This window comes from Oncorhynchus mykiss, chromosome 15 (genome assembly GCF_057628025.1).
Source record: "Oncorhynchus mykiss isolate SJ-2025 chromosome 15, ASM5762802v1, whole genome shotgun sequence".
Classification (NCBI taxonomy): Eukaryota; Metazoa; Chordata; class Actinopteri; order Salmoniformes; family Salmonidae; genus Oncorhynchus; species Oncorhynchus mykiss.
The window spans coordinates 32,370,654-32,388,349 of record NC_143036.1 but is presented as its reverse complement, the minus strand read 5'-3'; the positions used below and the strand labels follow the sequence as shown (position 1 = coordinate 32,388,349).

The window sequence follows — 17,696 nt, the reverse complement described above, 5'->3', positions numbered from 1 at the left end:
ATTCGTGGGCAAGTCTGGGGGAGTTTCCTGGTGCGTGCCAGGAATTACATAGAAATCTCTGAACTCACTTTGTCATCTAGGCTAAATGTCGTTATCTGTGTACTTGTGCATAGTCACTGCATCGAATTATTTGTAAGATTGGAACATAATTATTTCCTGGATTCACATTAGGTGTATTTATTGAAAATATAAATGGAGGATAAAGGGGAGAACGGACAAGCTGTAAAATACTACCGACTGTCAGAAATCGAGGAACAGAATACGTTCAAGAGTACATGGATTATAATCAACTTTAACGTCTACGATGTCACCAAATTTCTGGAAGAGGTGAGAAAGTTAGGCTACACGAATGGTTCATATTATAGCCCATCAAATGTTACTTGATTTAGGCTTATGTCCATATGGCAACAGTCAACTAAACCAGTGTTTCTCAAGCCTAGGACCAGGATTGAGAAACACTGGCCAGTTTTTCTCAGCAATCATCCAAGGCTTAATTTCATATAGGCCTACGATTGTGTGAACATCACATAAATATATATTTTTTTAATGTGAGGATAGTAACGTCACATTGTAGCATGAATAACTATCGGACCATTCTTTAGCAATTAAACTTGCTGAGGGTTTGTAGCATTTTGGTTCCCGGTAGCCAGCAGATTGAGACCCTACCATTACGCTTGTTTACACTGAGCTGCACTGGGGTCGGAACGCAATCACGGTTACTTTAAGAGCTGTGGAGCCAGCGCTGAATGTGGGTCGTAAAACGTACCTCAATGCAGGGATGGGATGTGCCACTGTACTCCAAATTGTACCGTTATCCACACTGATACATTGAGAAGATTTAAATACTGCTAGTTGTCCCAGAAAACTGCCCTTTTTGTCCTCATGCTAACTAGCAGTAGCCACATGGAATGGCACTTGCGTTGAACAGCAAAGGAGCTGATTAGCTGACACTGCCATTCCTAAATGGCTACTTCTAGCTAGCATGAGGACGAAAAGGTGTTTCCAGGAAAACTAACAGTATTTCAATCTTCTCTGTGTATAACATTTTAAGTTTTTTACAGATTAAATGTCTAGGATTATAGGGTTTCCAAATGGACTGTTATAAATTGGTTCATAGCACAAAGCCATAATTAACTAAATTTACACAAATATGATTGGTCTAAGTCAGCTGTAGGGTTTTAAGAAGGTATCTTAAAAACAGTTTATAGTGGAATGTGGGGAATCCTTATTTAGCCCAATAGCACGCAGTCAATAGGTCAAGCATGACACATCTTACTGTTCTATTATTAAATATTTGAACCTGTTATACAGTCTCCAAATGTAGGTGAGTGTTCTAGACTTTTTATGTTTCTGTATTATGCAAAAAATACTATGTTTACATTATTGCTTCCGGTCCTCTCCTTTCCCAATTGTCCATTTAGCTACAGTTTAACATTAGCATGGTTGAGAATTAAACAGTGATATGCCCTCAATAAGCCTAAATTGCTTGAAAAGATCTACTCTGACATGTACAGTATATTACAGCACCCAGGTGGAGAGGAGGTCTTGAGGGAACAGGCGGGTGGCGATGCCACGGAGAGCTTTGAAGACGTCGGGCACTCATCGGATGCCAAGGAGATGGCTGCCAACATGGTCATTGGAGAACTGCATCCAGTAAGCACTCTTCATGTTTCAAATATGCCTTTTAAAAGCATTACCTAACTTTAGTCTCTGGCAATCAGAAACGGGGGTTCTACCGAGTGTTATTGTAGTATCCCAAAACCCCATAATATGGTGTTATTTGGTCATGGGGAAGAGAGGTATGTTTAGGGTACTACAGTGTAAATGCTCTAATTTGACATTACTACAGTATACTAACAACCTGTATACAAAACTATTTTTAGCACTTGCGGTACTGGTTGCACTATTATTCAACTGGTAGTGTTTGTCTTAATGAATTCCAAAAGTAATTCATAGGTTGTTGTTGTTTCTAAGTAAGTACCCGTCATCTTCTTTACCGTAAAATTAAGTTGTATAGGTTTCAGAGTTAGCAGGCAAATTCTTCTCTCTTTTGAGGCATGAGACTGGATTGTTAGAGTACAATATGGTATTGTGGTTGTGTTGTCCACCCTGTTGTGTTCATTGAATATAAGCATACTGACATTGGCTATCCTTCCATGTTCTATTTGTCATCTTGATTGAAGGCATATGACCAAGATGTTGTGTAGGACGTTTCAGTGGTCCCATTGTCCTGCTATGGCAATGATATGGAAGAGACCTCTTAATTTTCATTTGGTATATTTGTTGAATAATGAATAGCTCTACATTTTGTCTGTTTTTGTGAACTGCTTTGCTGCAGTATATAGAAATAATTTAGTTCTCAACCTTCATCAGGGTTGCAAAGGGTCTTAACTTTTCTGTACATTTCCTGAATTTCTCCGGAAATTTTCCTTGGTAAGTTAAGACCCGGGAATTTTGCATAAATTCATCAAAAAACTTAGCTTATAACCGTGAACCTTTTTTATGGGATTTACATAAGGCAATTCTATGTCTTGTGGCATATTTTGGTTAAACAATCCCCAATTCAATGGAATTGCAAACCTCTGCATGCACAGTGCATTCTTCCATCACATGTACAGCTGATTCTCAAGATCTTGCACACTAATGAGATGCTATTGAGCCCACACTACACACTGTGTGAGCCAAAGACTACATGTTTTCTGGTAAGTTTTGATTACAATACTAGGTGGGGTGGAAATATTTTATATGACATACATGATTTTTTGTTAACTAGTAAATAGTGGCCTACAGTAAAGTGTGTTTAAATAATTTCTAACTTGTTAACAATTTCTGCTAGTTAGTTTTCTCTACCATGTGGGTTTTAGCTTGCTTGAGCCTGCTAACTGATGAGTGTTAATTCACATACATTTCCATACATGTTTCATTTTAAAACATTTATCTTACGAAGGAGTTGTTTAATCTAACTGCTTAATTATCTGTACATGGAATTCTCTATATTTTTTTTTGACTTCTTCTTCTAATCTTTACAGGAAAATGCCACAAGCACTATCTGATGTGTGGAGACATTTCACTGCAGCTAATGTAGAAGGAAAAGCTGTGTACATTTGCAAATACTTTGCCAAATCATACGTGAAGAATTCAACAAAGATGCAGAATCATCTGGCCAAGTGCATAAAGTTCCCTCAGCGCTCACAACAAGCAACCTAAACTTCTATTCGAGGTGAAAATGATGAATCAGACACCTTATCGATAGCAACAGCTCATGGTCCTCCTGGAATCAGAGGAAGGAACGTAGTCAGAGAAATACTGATTAATGTCTGGTTCACCTCTGATGCTCATAGTCAATGTGCATTAGAAGAGATTTCTGAATGTTCTTCGCCCAGCGTACACCCCTCCAACCAGACATGCTTTATCTACTAATTTGCTGGATGCATAGTTCAACAGAGTTCAAGTGAAGGTTAAGCAAATCATAGAGAAAGCAGAATGTATTGCAATAATCTCTGATGGGTGGTTGAAGGTTTGTGGGTAAGGAATAATTAACTACATCATCTCCACCTATCAACCAGTATTCTACAATAGCACAAACACAAGGGACAACAGACACACCAGTCTCTACTTTGCAGATGAGCTGAAGGCAGTCAATGACCTTGGAACACAGAAGGATTTGCACTGGTGACAGACTGCTACGAACATGAAGGCTACTTGGTCTAAAGTGGAGGAGTCCTACCCTCACATCACACCCATTGGCTGTGCTGCTTATGCATTGAATCTGCTCCTCAAAGGCATCATGGCACTGAAAACAATGGATACACTCTACAAGAGAGCCAAGGAAATGGTTAGGTATGTGAAGAGTCATCAAGTTATAGCAGCAATCTATCTCACCAAGCAAAGTGAAAATAATAAGAGCACCACATTGAAGCTGCCCAACAACACCCGTTGGGGTGGTGTTGTCATCATGTTTGACAGTCTCCTGGAGGGGAAGGAGTCTCTCCAAGAAATGGTCATATCACAGTCTGCCGATATGGACAGCCCCATCAAGAGGATCCTCCTGGATGATGTATTTTGGGAGAGAGTGGTAAGCAGCTTGAAACCTATAGCAGTAGCCATTGCACAGATTGAGGGAGCCAATGCCATCCTGTCTGATGTTCAGACTCTGCTTGCAGATGTAAGAGAATAAATCCATACTGCCCTACCCACTTCACTGTTTCTCCAAGCAGAGGAAACTGCATTTCTGAAATACATCAAAAAGCATGAAGACCTCTGCCTGAAGCTCATACACACCGCAGCGTACATGTTTGGACCACAAGTATGCTGGCAAGAGCATCCTGTCTGGTGCGGAGATCATCACTACCGTGTCTGGCCACCTTGGCCTGAATGAGGGCAAGGTTCTTGGCAGTCTTTGGGATGGAGATGCAATATGGCAGTCGTGCCAACATATCTCATCAGCCACCTGGTGGAAGGGACTTTGTGGATCTGAGATTCTTTCCCCTGTTGCCTCCATCATCCTCCAAATCCCACCAACATCAGCCGCCTCAGAACGCAACTGGTCCTTGTTTTGGAACACACACACACCAAAGCACACAACAGGCTGACCAATACAAGGGTGGCCATCTGGGCAAACTTGAGGCTTTTTGAGCCTGACAACGAGCCATCCTCAACAAGGTTGGAAAGTGACAGTGAAGATGAGGCCTCAGAGTCTGATGTTCAAGATGTGGACATTGAGGAGGTCCAGGGAGAAGACATGGAAACCTGAGAGGAAGACAACCAAAGCTTTAGTTTCTAGACTATCATTTTATGTTGAATGTTGAAAATGTTTTTGGGAGATGCGATGGATGATTGGGGATCATTCAATATTTCCTTCATTTTGTTGTTCTGTGAAGTCATTCCATGTGAAGAGTCAACTCATTTAATTAAAGTTAAATTCCTAACTAATTTTTTTATTTATTTCTATTGGAAGGATTTAATTATTTGCAATTATGTCTACTTATGATAAGGTAAAAGGTTTATGTTTCTGTCTCCATATGATTTGGTAAATATATCCCATGCAAAACAATCTACATTTAAATGGTATTAATATTAATTTGCATATATTCCCATTAATTCCCACAGAAAATCTCCACCTCCGAATATTCCCCAAAATGTGCAACCCTAGCCTTCATCCACATCTAGTGTAATCTAAAGGGGAAGGATGGCCTGGTCTTATTTTTTTTTATGCCTGCCAACTCATAGCATAATAAACAACCTCTCCCTCTCTTCCTTCCTCTCTCTTGTGTAGGATGATCGGCCAAAGATGGCCAAACCTTCAGTAAGTTAAACAACTATCTTAAATGTGAAAAGTTACACTACTCAAATTTAAGCACACGTAGGAAGGCGTGACCATATGTTTTTGATCCGATGATAATAAGTCACTGACATTTCGATGGCAAGCTGCCTTCATCCAGGTTTATTTTGAAAACTGTAGTTCACATGTACAGTACATATAAAACAATAAAATGAATCATAAAGATAGGTTTACTTAAAGATAGAGATATCCATGTAAAGATTTGTGAGGTCTTACAGACTTTCCTTTTCTAACAGGTGTCACTTGCCACCACAATCGAGGAAACCTCAAGGTATGTAGGCACCCCTGATGCCATTTTCATATTTGTGGTTTTGAATCAGGTTGAAACAAAACTGATTAAAATCAGAATTTATTTTAGCAAGTTTGCATCTGCATGAGCTATGGATATTTTCTACATTGTAGAATTATAGTGAAGACATCAAAACTATAAAATAACACATGGAATCATGTAGTAACCAAAAACATGTTAAACAAGATTTTAGATTTTTCAGAGTAGCCACCCTTTGCCTTGACGACTGCTTTGCACACTCTTGGCATTCTCTCAACCAGCTTCATGAGGTAGTCACTTGGAATGCATTTCAATTAACAGGTGTGCCTTGTTAATTTGTGGTTTTGATGCGTTTGAGCCAATCAGTTGTGTTGTGACAAGGTAGGAGGGGTATACAAAAGATAACCTAATTTGGTAAAATACCAAGTCCATATTATGGCAAGAACAGCTCAAATAAGCAAAGAGAAACAACAGTCCATCAATACTTTAAGACATGAAGGTCAGTCAATCCGGGAAAATTAAAAGAACTTTGAAAGTTTTTTCAAGTGCAGTCGTAAAAACCATCAAGCCCTATGATGAAACTGGCTCTCATGAGCACCGCCACAGGATAGGAAGACCCATAGTTACCTTTGCTGCAGAGGATAAGTTCATTAGAGTTCATTATTACCAGCCTCAGAAATTGCAGCCCAAATAAATGCTTCACAGATTTCAAGTAACAGGCACATGTCAACATCAACTGTTCAGAGTAGACTGCGTGAATCAGGCCTTCATGGTCAAATTTCTGCAAAGAAACCACTACAAAAGGGCACCAATAATAAGAAGAGACTTGCTTAGGTCAAGAAACATGAGCAATGGACATTAGACCGGTGGAAATTTATCCTCTGGTCTGATGAGTCCAAATGTGAGAACTTCAAGACTGTTGGAAAAGCATTTCTTATGAAGCTGGTTGAGAGAATGCTACTTTGAAGTATCTAAAATTCAAAACATACTTTTTTTTGGTCCCTACATGATTCCATATGTGTAATTTCATAGTTTTGATGTCTTCACTTCACTTATTCTACAATGTAGAATACATTGAGTGTGGCCAAACTTTTTACTGATTCAGATTTTTCAAGTGCAGGTTGGCAGAACTATTGTTTGCTATTCTATGACATTGATGTTCATCATTTTTGTACCGTTTCAGCTGTCCGTTTTACTGATGTACTATATCTGAGTTCTTGTTCTTCCTCTACCCTTAACAGTTGGTGGACAACCTGGTTGATCCCCTGTTTGGCCGCGGCAGTTATCACAGTTATGTACCGCATGTACACGGCCGTGGAGCAGTGACCGTGCCATCGGTCCATCACCTTTGCCAATCAAATGTAAATCACAATCACTGGCTACAAAATTACCGCTACAGAGTCTGCATTTGACCCCTGAGAAACCACTGCTAGTTTTGGGGGGATTTGCACAGCTCATATGCAGCATTGCAATATCCATGATTAATTTAATGTTTTTCATCCAATCACTCGGCATCATGATAATGAAGGCATATACTTTTGTTATTGTGTTAATCTTACCTTTCCTCTCCTGATTTACATAATGATATTTTATACAGATTAACATGAATGTATTCAGAATATAAAATTGTTATGTTATTGTAATATCTTACTATTCACTATTACTCGAATGTACGGTAACCCTGCGATTGAATCTGAAAATTGCAGTTTAGCTTAAAAGAGCAGGCTACATCTTACCTGTGCATAGCTAGACTGAATTTACCTTCATTTTGGAATGGAACTAATGAGTCTGCAGCTCAACCCACTGCCATTTAAATTCAAAGGTCAGGTTACATAATGTTTTGCATTAGCTGTCTTGTTTTAATCAATATGCATATAGCAAGATACATGCTTTAAATTGCACAATGTATGTCAGTAGAGTACTGTGTGCATAATATATGCTATAAAGAGTGAATGAGTTCAATATGCAAAACTGTAGACCCAATGGTCCCACATTTCTGGTGCCATTGGTATCAACATTCCATAGACCAAGTAGGCCAAAAGCTTGCATTGTGCAACAACTAAGTGGGGATTAAGTTGACCCCATGTGACTTCCCTTGAACCATACAATGTGTTTTTTGAAATGGAAAATATCCTGGTTGTCCCTACTTGCTGCTAATGTGTGTAAGAAGCTCACCACTGAATTCTCTAATCGACAGTCCAATCAAATGTAATTGTACAGCAGCCATTTTTTTTTCAATAAAATGATTAATAAAAGTGTTACAGTTGTCTAATTTTACCATAAACAATTGTGCAGTGGTACACAGTGGGTATTAAACCATCAACGTATGCTAATTTGTCACATGCCTAACTTTATCACACTGATTAAATATTCTTTTTGCAAAACCAACCTCTGTGCAGGCTCATTATACTGTTAAGTTTGTACTTGTAGATTGTGATAGAGCACCATCTACTGGATAAAAAGTTGCTGTGATGAGAAAAGTTTTATTATAGAGCCTAGGATTTTGCTTGTCATCAGGAAATCTTTGGTTGTTCACGCAATCTCACTTGTGTCAGTAGTTGTAAAAGCGAATACAGCTTTTTTTAATGTGTTTTATATATATTTTTTCTTTATGGAGATAGTGATAGGCCTAGATTTGAATAAGGGGGAGACCGAGAGAGGTACAACTTTTCACTTTCATAGTCTGGATGAAACATTAACCTAAGAAGTACTGACAAACATTGAGGCACTTGATATAATCTACACAGAGACACAAAATAGGCCATTTGATGACATGCGAGTCAGCAGATATGAAAATAACAGTACGTACTAGATGTCGTTGATGTTAACAGATATCCCCACTTGCTTGAACAAATATGGTGAGAAATCTAACAAAAAGTTAACCAAATGTCGTAGGTATGATGTGCGTGCAGCTGACCTCTATTGATTTTGTTAGCGGTTTTGTCTACTGTGACGCAACTGGAACTAAATCACTTATACAATCACTATCACTTATGCAATTGTGTTGTTTTGTTGGCTTAAATAACAGCCATGATCTTTTATCAGAGTAAAAACAATTGGTAACACTTCATTTTAAGGGGTACTTATTACAGTGTAATTACATATGTAATTACACTAACAAGTATTGTAGTTAACTGTAATAACTCATATTCACACTGTAATAACAGGTAACTGGTTGTAATTGCAGTCTGTAATTACAGAGGTGTTCTTGTTACAAATGGGCACATTTCCACTAAATTCACCAATTTTAGTTTATTCTAAGCTGCATCTGATTCACTCTTGTGGACAGATGGGCTGGGTATCCGAGATTGCAAAGATTGGAGGCTCAATAGGCTCTAATTGGATCCCCAGACAGATTCATGTAAGATTATCACTGTTTCGTTCCGTTTGCTTCTGTTTAAGAAACATTTTTCAACAGAATTGGTGGAATTAATACACCCCTGATCACAAGCAAACAGGTCACTTTCATAGCAGCCACATAAAAACAGTGTGATCACTTTGCTCGTTGTATATATTACAGTGGGGCAAAAAGGTATTTAGTCAGCCACCAATTGTGCACGTTCTCCCACTTAAAAAGATGAGAGAGGCCTGTAATTTTCATCATAGGTACACTTCAACTATGACAGACAAAATTAGAAAACAAATCCAGAAAATCACATTGTAGGATTTTTAATGAATTTATTTGCAAATTATGGTGGAAAATAAGTATTTGGTCAATAACAAAAGTTTATCTCAATACTTTGTCATTGCCAACAAAGGGTATAAAACAGAGGTCAAACGTTTTCTGTAAGTCTTCACAAGGTTTTCACACACTGTTGCTGGTTGCTGGTTGCTCCCTCCAAAGATTTTCTATGGGGTTGAGATCTGGAGACTGGCTAGGCCACTCCAGGACCTTGAAATGCCCGGGCGGTGTGTTTGGGATCATTGTCATGCTGAAAGACCCAGCCACGTTTCATCTTCAATGCCCTTGCTGATGGAAGGCGTTTTTCACTCAAAATCTCACGATACATGGCCCTATTCATTCATTCCTTTACACGGATCAGTCGTCCTGGTCCCTTTGCAGAAAAACAGCCCCAAAGCATGATGTTTCCACCCCCATGCTTCACAGTAGGTATGGTGTTCTTTGGATGCAACTCAGCATTCTTTGTCCTCCAAACACGACAAGTTGAGTTTTTACCAAAAAGTTATATTTTGGTTTCATCTGACCATATGACATTCTCCCAATCTTCTTCTGGATCATCCAAATGCTCTCTAGCAAACTTCAGATGGGCCTGGACATGTACTGGCTTAAGCAGGGGGACACGTCTGGCACTGCAGGATTTGAGTCCCTGGCGGCGTAGTGTGTTAGTGATGGTAGGCGTTGTTACTTTGGTCCCAGCTCTCTGCAGGTCATTCAATATGTCCCCCCGTGTGGTTCTGGGATTTTTGCTCATCGTTCTTGTGATCATTTTGATCCCACGGGGTGAGATCTTGCGTGGAGCCCCAGATCAAGGGAGATTATCAGTGGTCTTGTATGTCTTCCATTTCCTAATAATTGGTCCCACAGTTGATTTCTTCAAACCAAGCTGCTTACCTATTGCAGATTCAGTCTTCCCAGCCTGGTGCAGGTCTACAATTTTGTTTCTGGTGTTCTTTGACAGCTCTTTGGTCTTGGCCATAGTGGAGTTTGGAGTGTGACTGTTTGAGGTTGTGGACAGGTGTCTTTTATACTGATAACATGTTCAAACAGGTGCCATTAGTACAGGTAACGAGTGGAGGACAGAGGAGCCTCTTAATTTTTTTTACTCATTTTGTCTGTCATAGTTGAAGTGTACCTATGATGAAAATTACAGGCCTCTCTCATCTTTTTTAAGTAGGAGAACTTGCACAATTGGTGGCTGACTAAATACTTTTTTGCCCCACTGTAATTCCTTCTCGCAACTATATGTACCTTTTCCCTTCGCTTGTGGACCTCAGTGCACAACACATCACCTGTCACATCAGCGGTTTAGGTTAAACTAGCTAACTATAGCTGCATTCAATAGCTAAGTGAAAGTATATTAAAAAAATACAAACAAATATAGCTAACTCTCTCTCTTTTGCTACTCCTTAATTTTGGAAGAAATTAATTGTTTCAAAACTGTTCAACTATTGTCTTTCTCTTAGACAACTACTCACCACATTTTATGCACTGCAGTGCTAGCTAGCTGTAGCTTTATTCTCTGATCTTTTGATTGGTTGGACAACATGTCAGTTCATGCTGCAAAAACTCTGATATGTTGGAGGACATCCTCCGGAAGTTGTATTAATTACTGTGTAAGTCTATGGACCGGGGTGAGAACCATGAGCCTCCTAGGTTTGTATTGAAGTCAATGTACCCAGAGGAGGACAGAAAGAAGCTTTGCTTCGGCTACACCATGGTGCTATCCTACAGAGTGCTGCTGAGGCTACTGTAGACCTTCATTGCAAAAAAAAATATGTTTTAATAAATTATTTGGTGACATGAGTGTTCTGAAATGGGTTAAATAATTGTGTTTCCTCATCAATCTGCGCACAATACCCCATAATGACGAAGGTTTTTAGACATTTTTGCTAATTTATTAAAAATAAAAACATAAATATCTTATTCAAATAAATATTCAGACTTTTTGCCATGAGACTCGAAATTGAGCTCAGGTGCATCATGTTTGCATTGATCATCCTTGAGATGTTTCTACAACTTGATTGGAGTCCACCTGTGGTAAATTCAATTGATTGGACATGATTTGGAAAGGCACACACCCGTCTGTATAAAGTCCCACATTTGACAGTACATGTCAGAGCAAAAACCAAGTCATGAGGTGAAGGGAATTGTCCATAGATCTCCGAGACAGGATTGTGTCGAGGCACAGATCTGGGGAAGGGTAGAAAAACATTTCTGCAGTATTGAAGGTCCCCAAGAACACAGTGGTTTCCATTATTCTTAAATGGGAGAAGTTTGGAACCACCCTTCCTAGAGTTGGCTGAGCAATTGGGGGAGAAGGGCCTTGGTCAGGGAGGTGACCAAGAACCCAATGGTCACTCTGACATGGCTCCAGAGTTCCTCTGTGGAGATGGGAGAATCTTCCAGAAGGACAACCATCTCTGCAGCACTCCACCAATCAGGCCTTTACAGTAGAGTGGCCAGACGGAAGCCACTATTTAGTAAAAAGTAATTTGCAAAAATGTATAAAAAACAGTTTTTTCTTTGTCATTATGGGATATTGTGTGTAGATTGATGTGTCGAAAAGTGGAAAAAGTCAAGGGGTCTGAATACTTGTTTTATTTTTTTTATTTCACCTTTATTTAACCAGGTAGGCCAGTTGAGAACAAGTTCTCATTTACAACTGTGACCTGGCTAAGATAAAGCAAAGCAGCGTGACAAAAACAACAACACAGAGTTACACATGGGATAAACAAACATACAGTCAATAACACAATAGAAAATCTGTATACAGTGTGTGCAAATTAAGTACGGAGGTAAGGCAATAAATAGGCCATAGTGGCGAAGTAATTACAATTTAGCAATTAACACTGGAGTGATAGATGTGCAGATGTGTAAGTATAAATACGGGTATAAATACTGGTGTGCAAAAGAGCAGAAAAAAATTACCACAACAAAAATATATATGGGGATGAGGTAGGTAGTTGGTTGGATGGGCTATTTACAGATGGGCTGTGTACAGCTGCAGCGATCGGTAAGCTGCTCTGACAGCTGATGCTAGAAGTTAGTGAGGGAGATAAAAGTCTCCAACTTCAGTGATTTTTGCAATTTGTTCCAGTCATTGGCAGCAGAGAACTGTAAGGAAAGGCCAAAGGAGGTGTTGGCTTTTGGGATGACCAGTGAAATATACCTGCTGGAGCGCGTGCTATGGGTGGGTGTTGCTATGGTGACCAGTGAGCTGAGATAAGGTGGAGCTTTACCTAGCAAAGACTTATAGATTACCTGGAGCCAGTGGGTTTGGCGATGAATATATAGCGAGGACCAGCCAACGAGCATACACGTCGCAATCTTGGGTAGTATATGGGGCTTTGGTGCCAAAACGAATGGCACTGTGATAGACTTCATCCAATTTCCTGAGTAGAGTGTTGGGGGCAATTTTGTAAATGACATCGCCGAAGTCAAGGATCGGCAGGATAGTCAGTTTTACAAGGGTATGTTTGGCAGCATGAGTGTAGCCTATAGCATGGTGAGTAGCCTAGATAGCTGGCTAAATGGGATTGTATTTTTCTTCCCTTTTTAACAATACAAGTAACAATGGAAATCGACAACTGTGTCTCTGTCTTCAAATGTTTCTTGTAAGCATTTCCCTTCCTGGACTCTGAGAACTTGTGGGAATCTGTGGTAGAGAAGAAGAATGTATGTTATCGTCATTGTGATTTCTATAGTTTAGGCATATAGCTAGCTATGCCTAACTAGTTGTTGTGTTATCCATCTAGCACTAATAGTGCTTGTGTTGACACAAGTAGCCTGCTAGCTAGTTAACATGCTGAGTGTCTCATGTAATACCCTTTGGGCATGGATAGCCTGAGAAATAGGTTCAGGGAAGATAAGACCATATAGCCCAGCTAACGTTAGCTAGCGAGTAGAGACCATAGCCTATTTGTCAGCTTCAGGTAGCTAGCTACAAATATAAACACAACATGCAACAATTTCAAAGATTTTACTAAGCTACAGTTGAAATAACGAAATCAGTCAATTGAAATAAATTCATTATGCCCTAATCTGGATTTCACATGACTGGGAATACAAATATGCCTGTTGGTCACAGATACATTTTTAAAAAGGAAGAGGTGTGTGTCAGAAAACCAGTCAGTATCTGGTGCGACCACACTTTTGCCTCATGCAGCGTGACACACCTTCTTCACATCGAGTTGATCAGGCTGTGGAATGTGGTCCCTCTCCTCTTCAATGGCTGTGCAAAGTTGCTGGATATAGGCAGGAACTGGAAAACGCTGTTGTACACGTCGTTCCAGAGCATCACAAACATGCTCAATAGTTGACATGTCTGGTGAGTAATACAGGCCATGGAAGAACTCAGACATTTTCAGCTTCCAGGAATTGTGTACAGATCCTTGCATTATCATGTTGAAACATGAGATGATGGCGGCGGATTAATGGCATGACAATGGGCCTCAGGATCTCGTCATGGTATCTCTGTGCATTCAAATTGCCATCGATAAAAAGTAATTGGGTTCATTGTCCGTAGTTTAAGACTGACCATACCATGACCCCGCTGCCACCATGGGGCACTCTGTTCAAAACATTGACATCAGCAAACCACACTACCACACGATGCCATACAGTTGTCTTCCATCTGCCTGGTACAGATGAAACCGGGATTCGTTGTGAACCCGTTTTTGCATAGTTGTGTGAATGAGGTGGTCAGTTTTCAACTGATTTACACGTATCACGTGGTTTGTGCAGGCTGAAATATGGTGCATCTGGATGCTATTGGATAAAATGTTTACATTTGTAACAAGCACTGTAGTAAGCAATCATTGTACTTACAGACTACAATTACTACCAGTTGCATATTGTTAATACAGTGTAACTATGCATTATTTTAGTTAATTACAATACTTGCTAGTGTAATTCATTCTGTTTTTTTACACTGTAATATGGACCCCCTAAAATGAAATGTTAACAAAAAGGTATGCAAGGTTATTTGAAAGAGTTTGAGTGTCGCCAATTTAGGTCTATTTTATTCACCAAATTATATGTATCCTAGATGTTGGCATAAAACAGTCATTTGTTTATAGTGAATATTGAAAATGACTTATTGATAATGAATAATTCGATGCGCGCTGGGCAGGTGAGCTGTTGTTTGTAAACTTGAATTAGGCCTACGTTGCAATGACGTGTTACAATGACGCTGAATACATCAATACGCAGTTAGTGGTATGATGAGCTTTTAAGTGGGCGTATCGCTCTTAAGTGAAAAGTTCCATCGAGAATCTAAACTCCCGGAACTGTTCCGGTGCATATCCATAACGCACGCATTGCCGATATGTCCGATTCAGCCCTCCTGCGTGATTCCAAGCAGTGTTCTCCAAATTCAGGGGGAACCATGCTATCAGGGAGTGAAGATGAGCCAACGGAGAATGGTGACGAGGACTCGGAAGATGGCTTAATCGAACCACCAGAAATGTATAAGAAAGACAGGCGAAGGGCGAAATCTCTGCCCGCATATCCGGAGCAGGCTATGCTTTTTGAAGAAATAGCCAATAACGGCCGAAAACGGGTGAAGTTCGCAGACTCCATGGGGCTTGATTTAGCAAGCGTGAAGCACTTCAGCACAGCAGAAGACCCGAAAATCCCTTCCAAGGTTTTGTCGAGATTGCAGAGCTTTCTCCCTCAACCACAGGACCGAGAGTATACAATCGGGGACCTGTGCGTAAACTTTAAATCTACCTTGTCCATGAACCGTCTCATCCCAACTTTCAAGATGCCAGTTGAGGCTGATGATTTCGAAACCAAGGTATTGCAGCGGCACGTCCACCTGGAGAAGGTGACCATCACTCAGTTTGACATCCGTGGGCAGATTCGGACGAATACTCAAAACTGTTGCAAGAGGGAAGTTGGTGTGAGGTACACATTCAACGAGTGGCTCTCTTTCGTGAACGCGCAGGCGATACCCATGCCTTTCGATGAGAATACAGTCGGTGAGCGCTACACATTTACCATGTACACACCTCCATTCCTAGACCCATCTTCCTCTGTGCACTTCGCCGTGTACACCAGGAATGACCAGGGCGAGTTTTGGGATAACAACCATGGACAAAACTATACCTTGAAGTATCACTGTGTAGGTATGCCGACCTACGAGAGCGCAGCATTCCATGCCACCTGAAATTCGCCTTTACGCACGTGCGTAAAGATGGTGTAGCTCAACCAGGTCTCTTATGAAGTTGTTCTCCATCACGTGGATTGATATATACTTTTCAGTGAAGTGAATGTATTTTCTTCTTGCTCTCCAAGCCCACCGTTTTGTTATCAAGGTGTTCATGAGTTCATCATGATTGTTATGATGTTAGGCCGACTGTACCATCCTTCTTTAAAGTAAAACATGGAGTTGCCAAGTTTGCCTCTGTCCAATTGTGTCTTCTGTTCTGGAATGACATTTAATGACACAAGAATTTACAATAATAGTCGTTGGACTAATTTGCAGTTAGATCTCATTTTCTGAAATGAGGAAGTCAACAAATCAGGACCCATGGATGGACTGATGAACATTTCTCAGCTACACTGCCAATGGGGTCTACACAGACCCGAGACTACACAGACACCTACACAGACACGGGACCATACTAAAATACTTTAAATTAGTCATTTTAGGATACATGATACACAGTACATCTCATATCCAAGAGGACTTCACCTGTTCTACATCACATTTGCCTATAATGTCGTCAAATCAGGAGAGCTATCTTACTGTGCTGAGTTGTGGATTCAGTTCAGTCATTTATAGGAATTGTGTTGTGTTATTCATTTTCATGATTTTGCTAAAACTTGTGGCACCCTATTTCCTATAGATAGCACTACTTTTGACTAAATGGAAGGGCTGGTCAAAGTAGTATACTTTAAAGGGAATAGTGTACCATTTCAGACATTGCCTTTGATTCAGAGCCCAGAATAATGCAGAGTATGAACATGTGTGATTTATCCAAGTCATAATGCCTTCATGGGAAGCAACATCTGTCAAAGAGTTCTCTGCCATGAAATATATGATTTCTTGTTTATACTCCCCTGGGCACAGAGGAATGATTAACGAGCAATCTGTCTGTCATATTAGTGTGCGTGGCTACTCAGTGAACAGCTTGATCAAATGGTCTGATGCAGCAAGTCCATGGAACATGATGCACAAAACACGTTTACTGCTCTGTAGAGCATTGGTTTCCCAGTGTTGTTAACAGCATTTCTGTCCCAATTACAGCTATGACTGCATTATATATATTTTATATGTTATGTTTGGGAGTCCTAATAGTTATCAACAACGGTATATTACAAAGCATACATTACACATCTACGTAGCTATAAAGTCATACAATAGGCCCATTACAATATTCTGTAATACAGTTGTTTAATGTAAAACAGATCTGTTGACATTATGACATCCATACAATTATATAGGATCTGTATATCACCTTATCAAAACTCCTCCACTGCTTTCGCTACAATCAGAACATTCAAAGGGTGTTTGTAATACTGTTGATGGGTATGTGAGCAGCACACGACTGATGCCAGTGATGTTACTTCCCTTGTTTGGCCCGTCATGTACCCTTTAATAAAATACTACATGGTGGCTGTCAGGTTGTTGTCCCATACCTGTCCCCTGACCAAAGTTCAAGAGACAAATCCGCAAATCACGTGGAGCTGTTTACTCCGTCAACAGCGAATGGCTAGCTTCTAGGCTTCAGCTCTGCAGTGATCTCACCGGGCAAGATCCACACAGGCATGGGTTCAAATACTATTTGAAATCATTTAGAATAGTTTTAGCACCCAGGTCTGGCGTCCGGACAACATCCATGCTGATGGAGCGTGTACTCGTTCATGTAACTGTTCAGTCGGTCTCAGAATCTTGGGGCTACTGAACTGAATGTAAAAATAGACTATAGACAATGTGAAAATGCAAAGTTAACCCCAATCTTAAATGGTACATGCATGTATGTTGATGTAACAGTAACATGATATGGTGACATTAACCTTGGGATTCATGCACTGTACATGCCATCAACTGGGCTATTGAATATCAACCAATAAAATAGACCACATTTTCAAATGCAGAATCCACTTTTTTTTTCTTCCAACAGTACATGACATATTGAAAATGATTATAAACTGTCCTTTATCAAGTATCCTTTCATATTATTCAAATGCCATCAGTCCCAGTTGTTTTACAGTGATGCCTCCTGGGTTTAAATACTATTTCAAATCTTTCAAATACTTTTGAGTGTTCGCGCTAGCCTGCCTGGAGTACTAGATGTTCGAGGCTTGCCATTTGGGACTGTTCTATTGGATAAAGTGTAAAGTATTTCAAACAGTATTTGAACTCAGATCTCCTCATGTATTTCAAATCGGCCTTTGTT

The 17,696-nt window shown here is 40.0% G+C and overlaps 2 protein-coding genes across 2 annotated transcripts; both read left to right on the top strand.

The window, feature by feature from the left end:
• cyb5a (cytochrome b5 type A (microsomal)) lies at positions 1-7,867 on the top strand. The gene is made up of 5 exons (XM_021563077.3): positions 1-327; positions 1,525-1,653; positions 5,276-5,305; positions 5,578-5,612; positions 6,851-7,867. Exons 1-5 carry the CDS (start codon positions 193-195, stop codon positions 6,933-6,935), a joined length of 414 nt encoding a protein of 137 aa, XP_021418752.1. The 5' UTR covers positions 1-192; the 3' UTR covers positions 6,936-7,867.
• A 6,639-nt stretch (positions 7,868-14,506) lies between these two features.
• ppp1r3g (protein phosphatase 1 regulatory subunit 3G) lies at positions 14,507-17,389 on the top strand. Its single transcript, XM_090199085.1, has one exon. It carries the CDS (start codon positions 14,618-14,620, stop codon positions 15,458-15,460), a length of 843 nt encoding a protein of 280 aa, XP_090055211.1. The 5' UTR covers positions 14,507-14,617; the 3' UTR covers positions 15,461-17,389.
• Positions 17,390-17,696: the final 307 nt, after the last annotated feature.

Bases quoted from the DNA above. Each gene is read 5' to 3' on its own strand.
- ppp1r3g (XM_090199085.1), top strand. From the start codon at position 14,618: ATGTCCGATTCAGCCCTCCTGCGTGATTCCAAGCAGTGTTCTCCAAAT.
- cyb5a (XM_021563077.3), top strand. From the start codon at position 193: ATGGAGGATAAAGGGGAGAACGGACAAGCTGTAAAATACTACCGACTG. The intron at 328-1,524 runs GTGAGAAAGTTA...AGTATATTACAG, and splicing joins TCACCAAATTTCTGGAAGAG to CACCCAGGTGGAGAGGAGGT. The intron at 1,654-5,275 runs GTAAGCACTCTT...TCTCTTGTGTAG, and splicing joins TCATTGGAGAACTGCATCCA to GATGATCGGCCAAAGATGGC.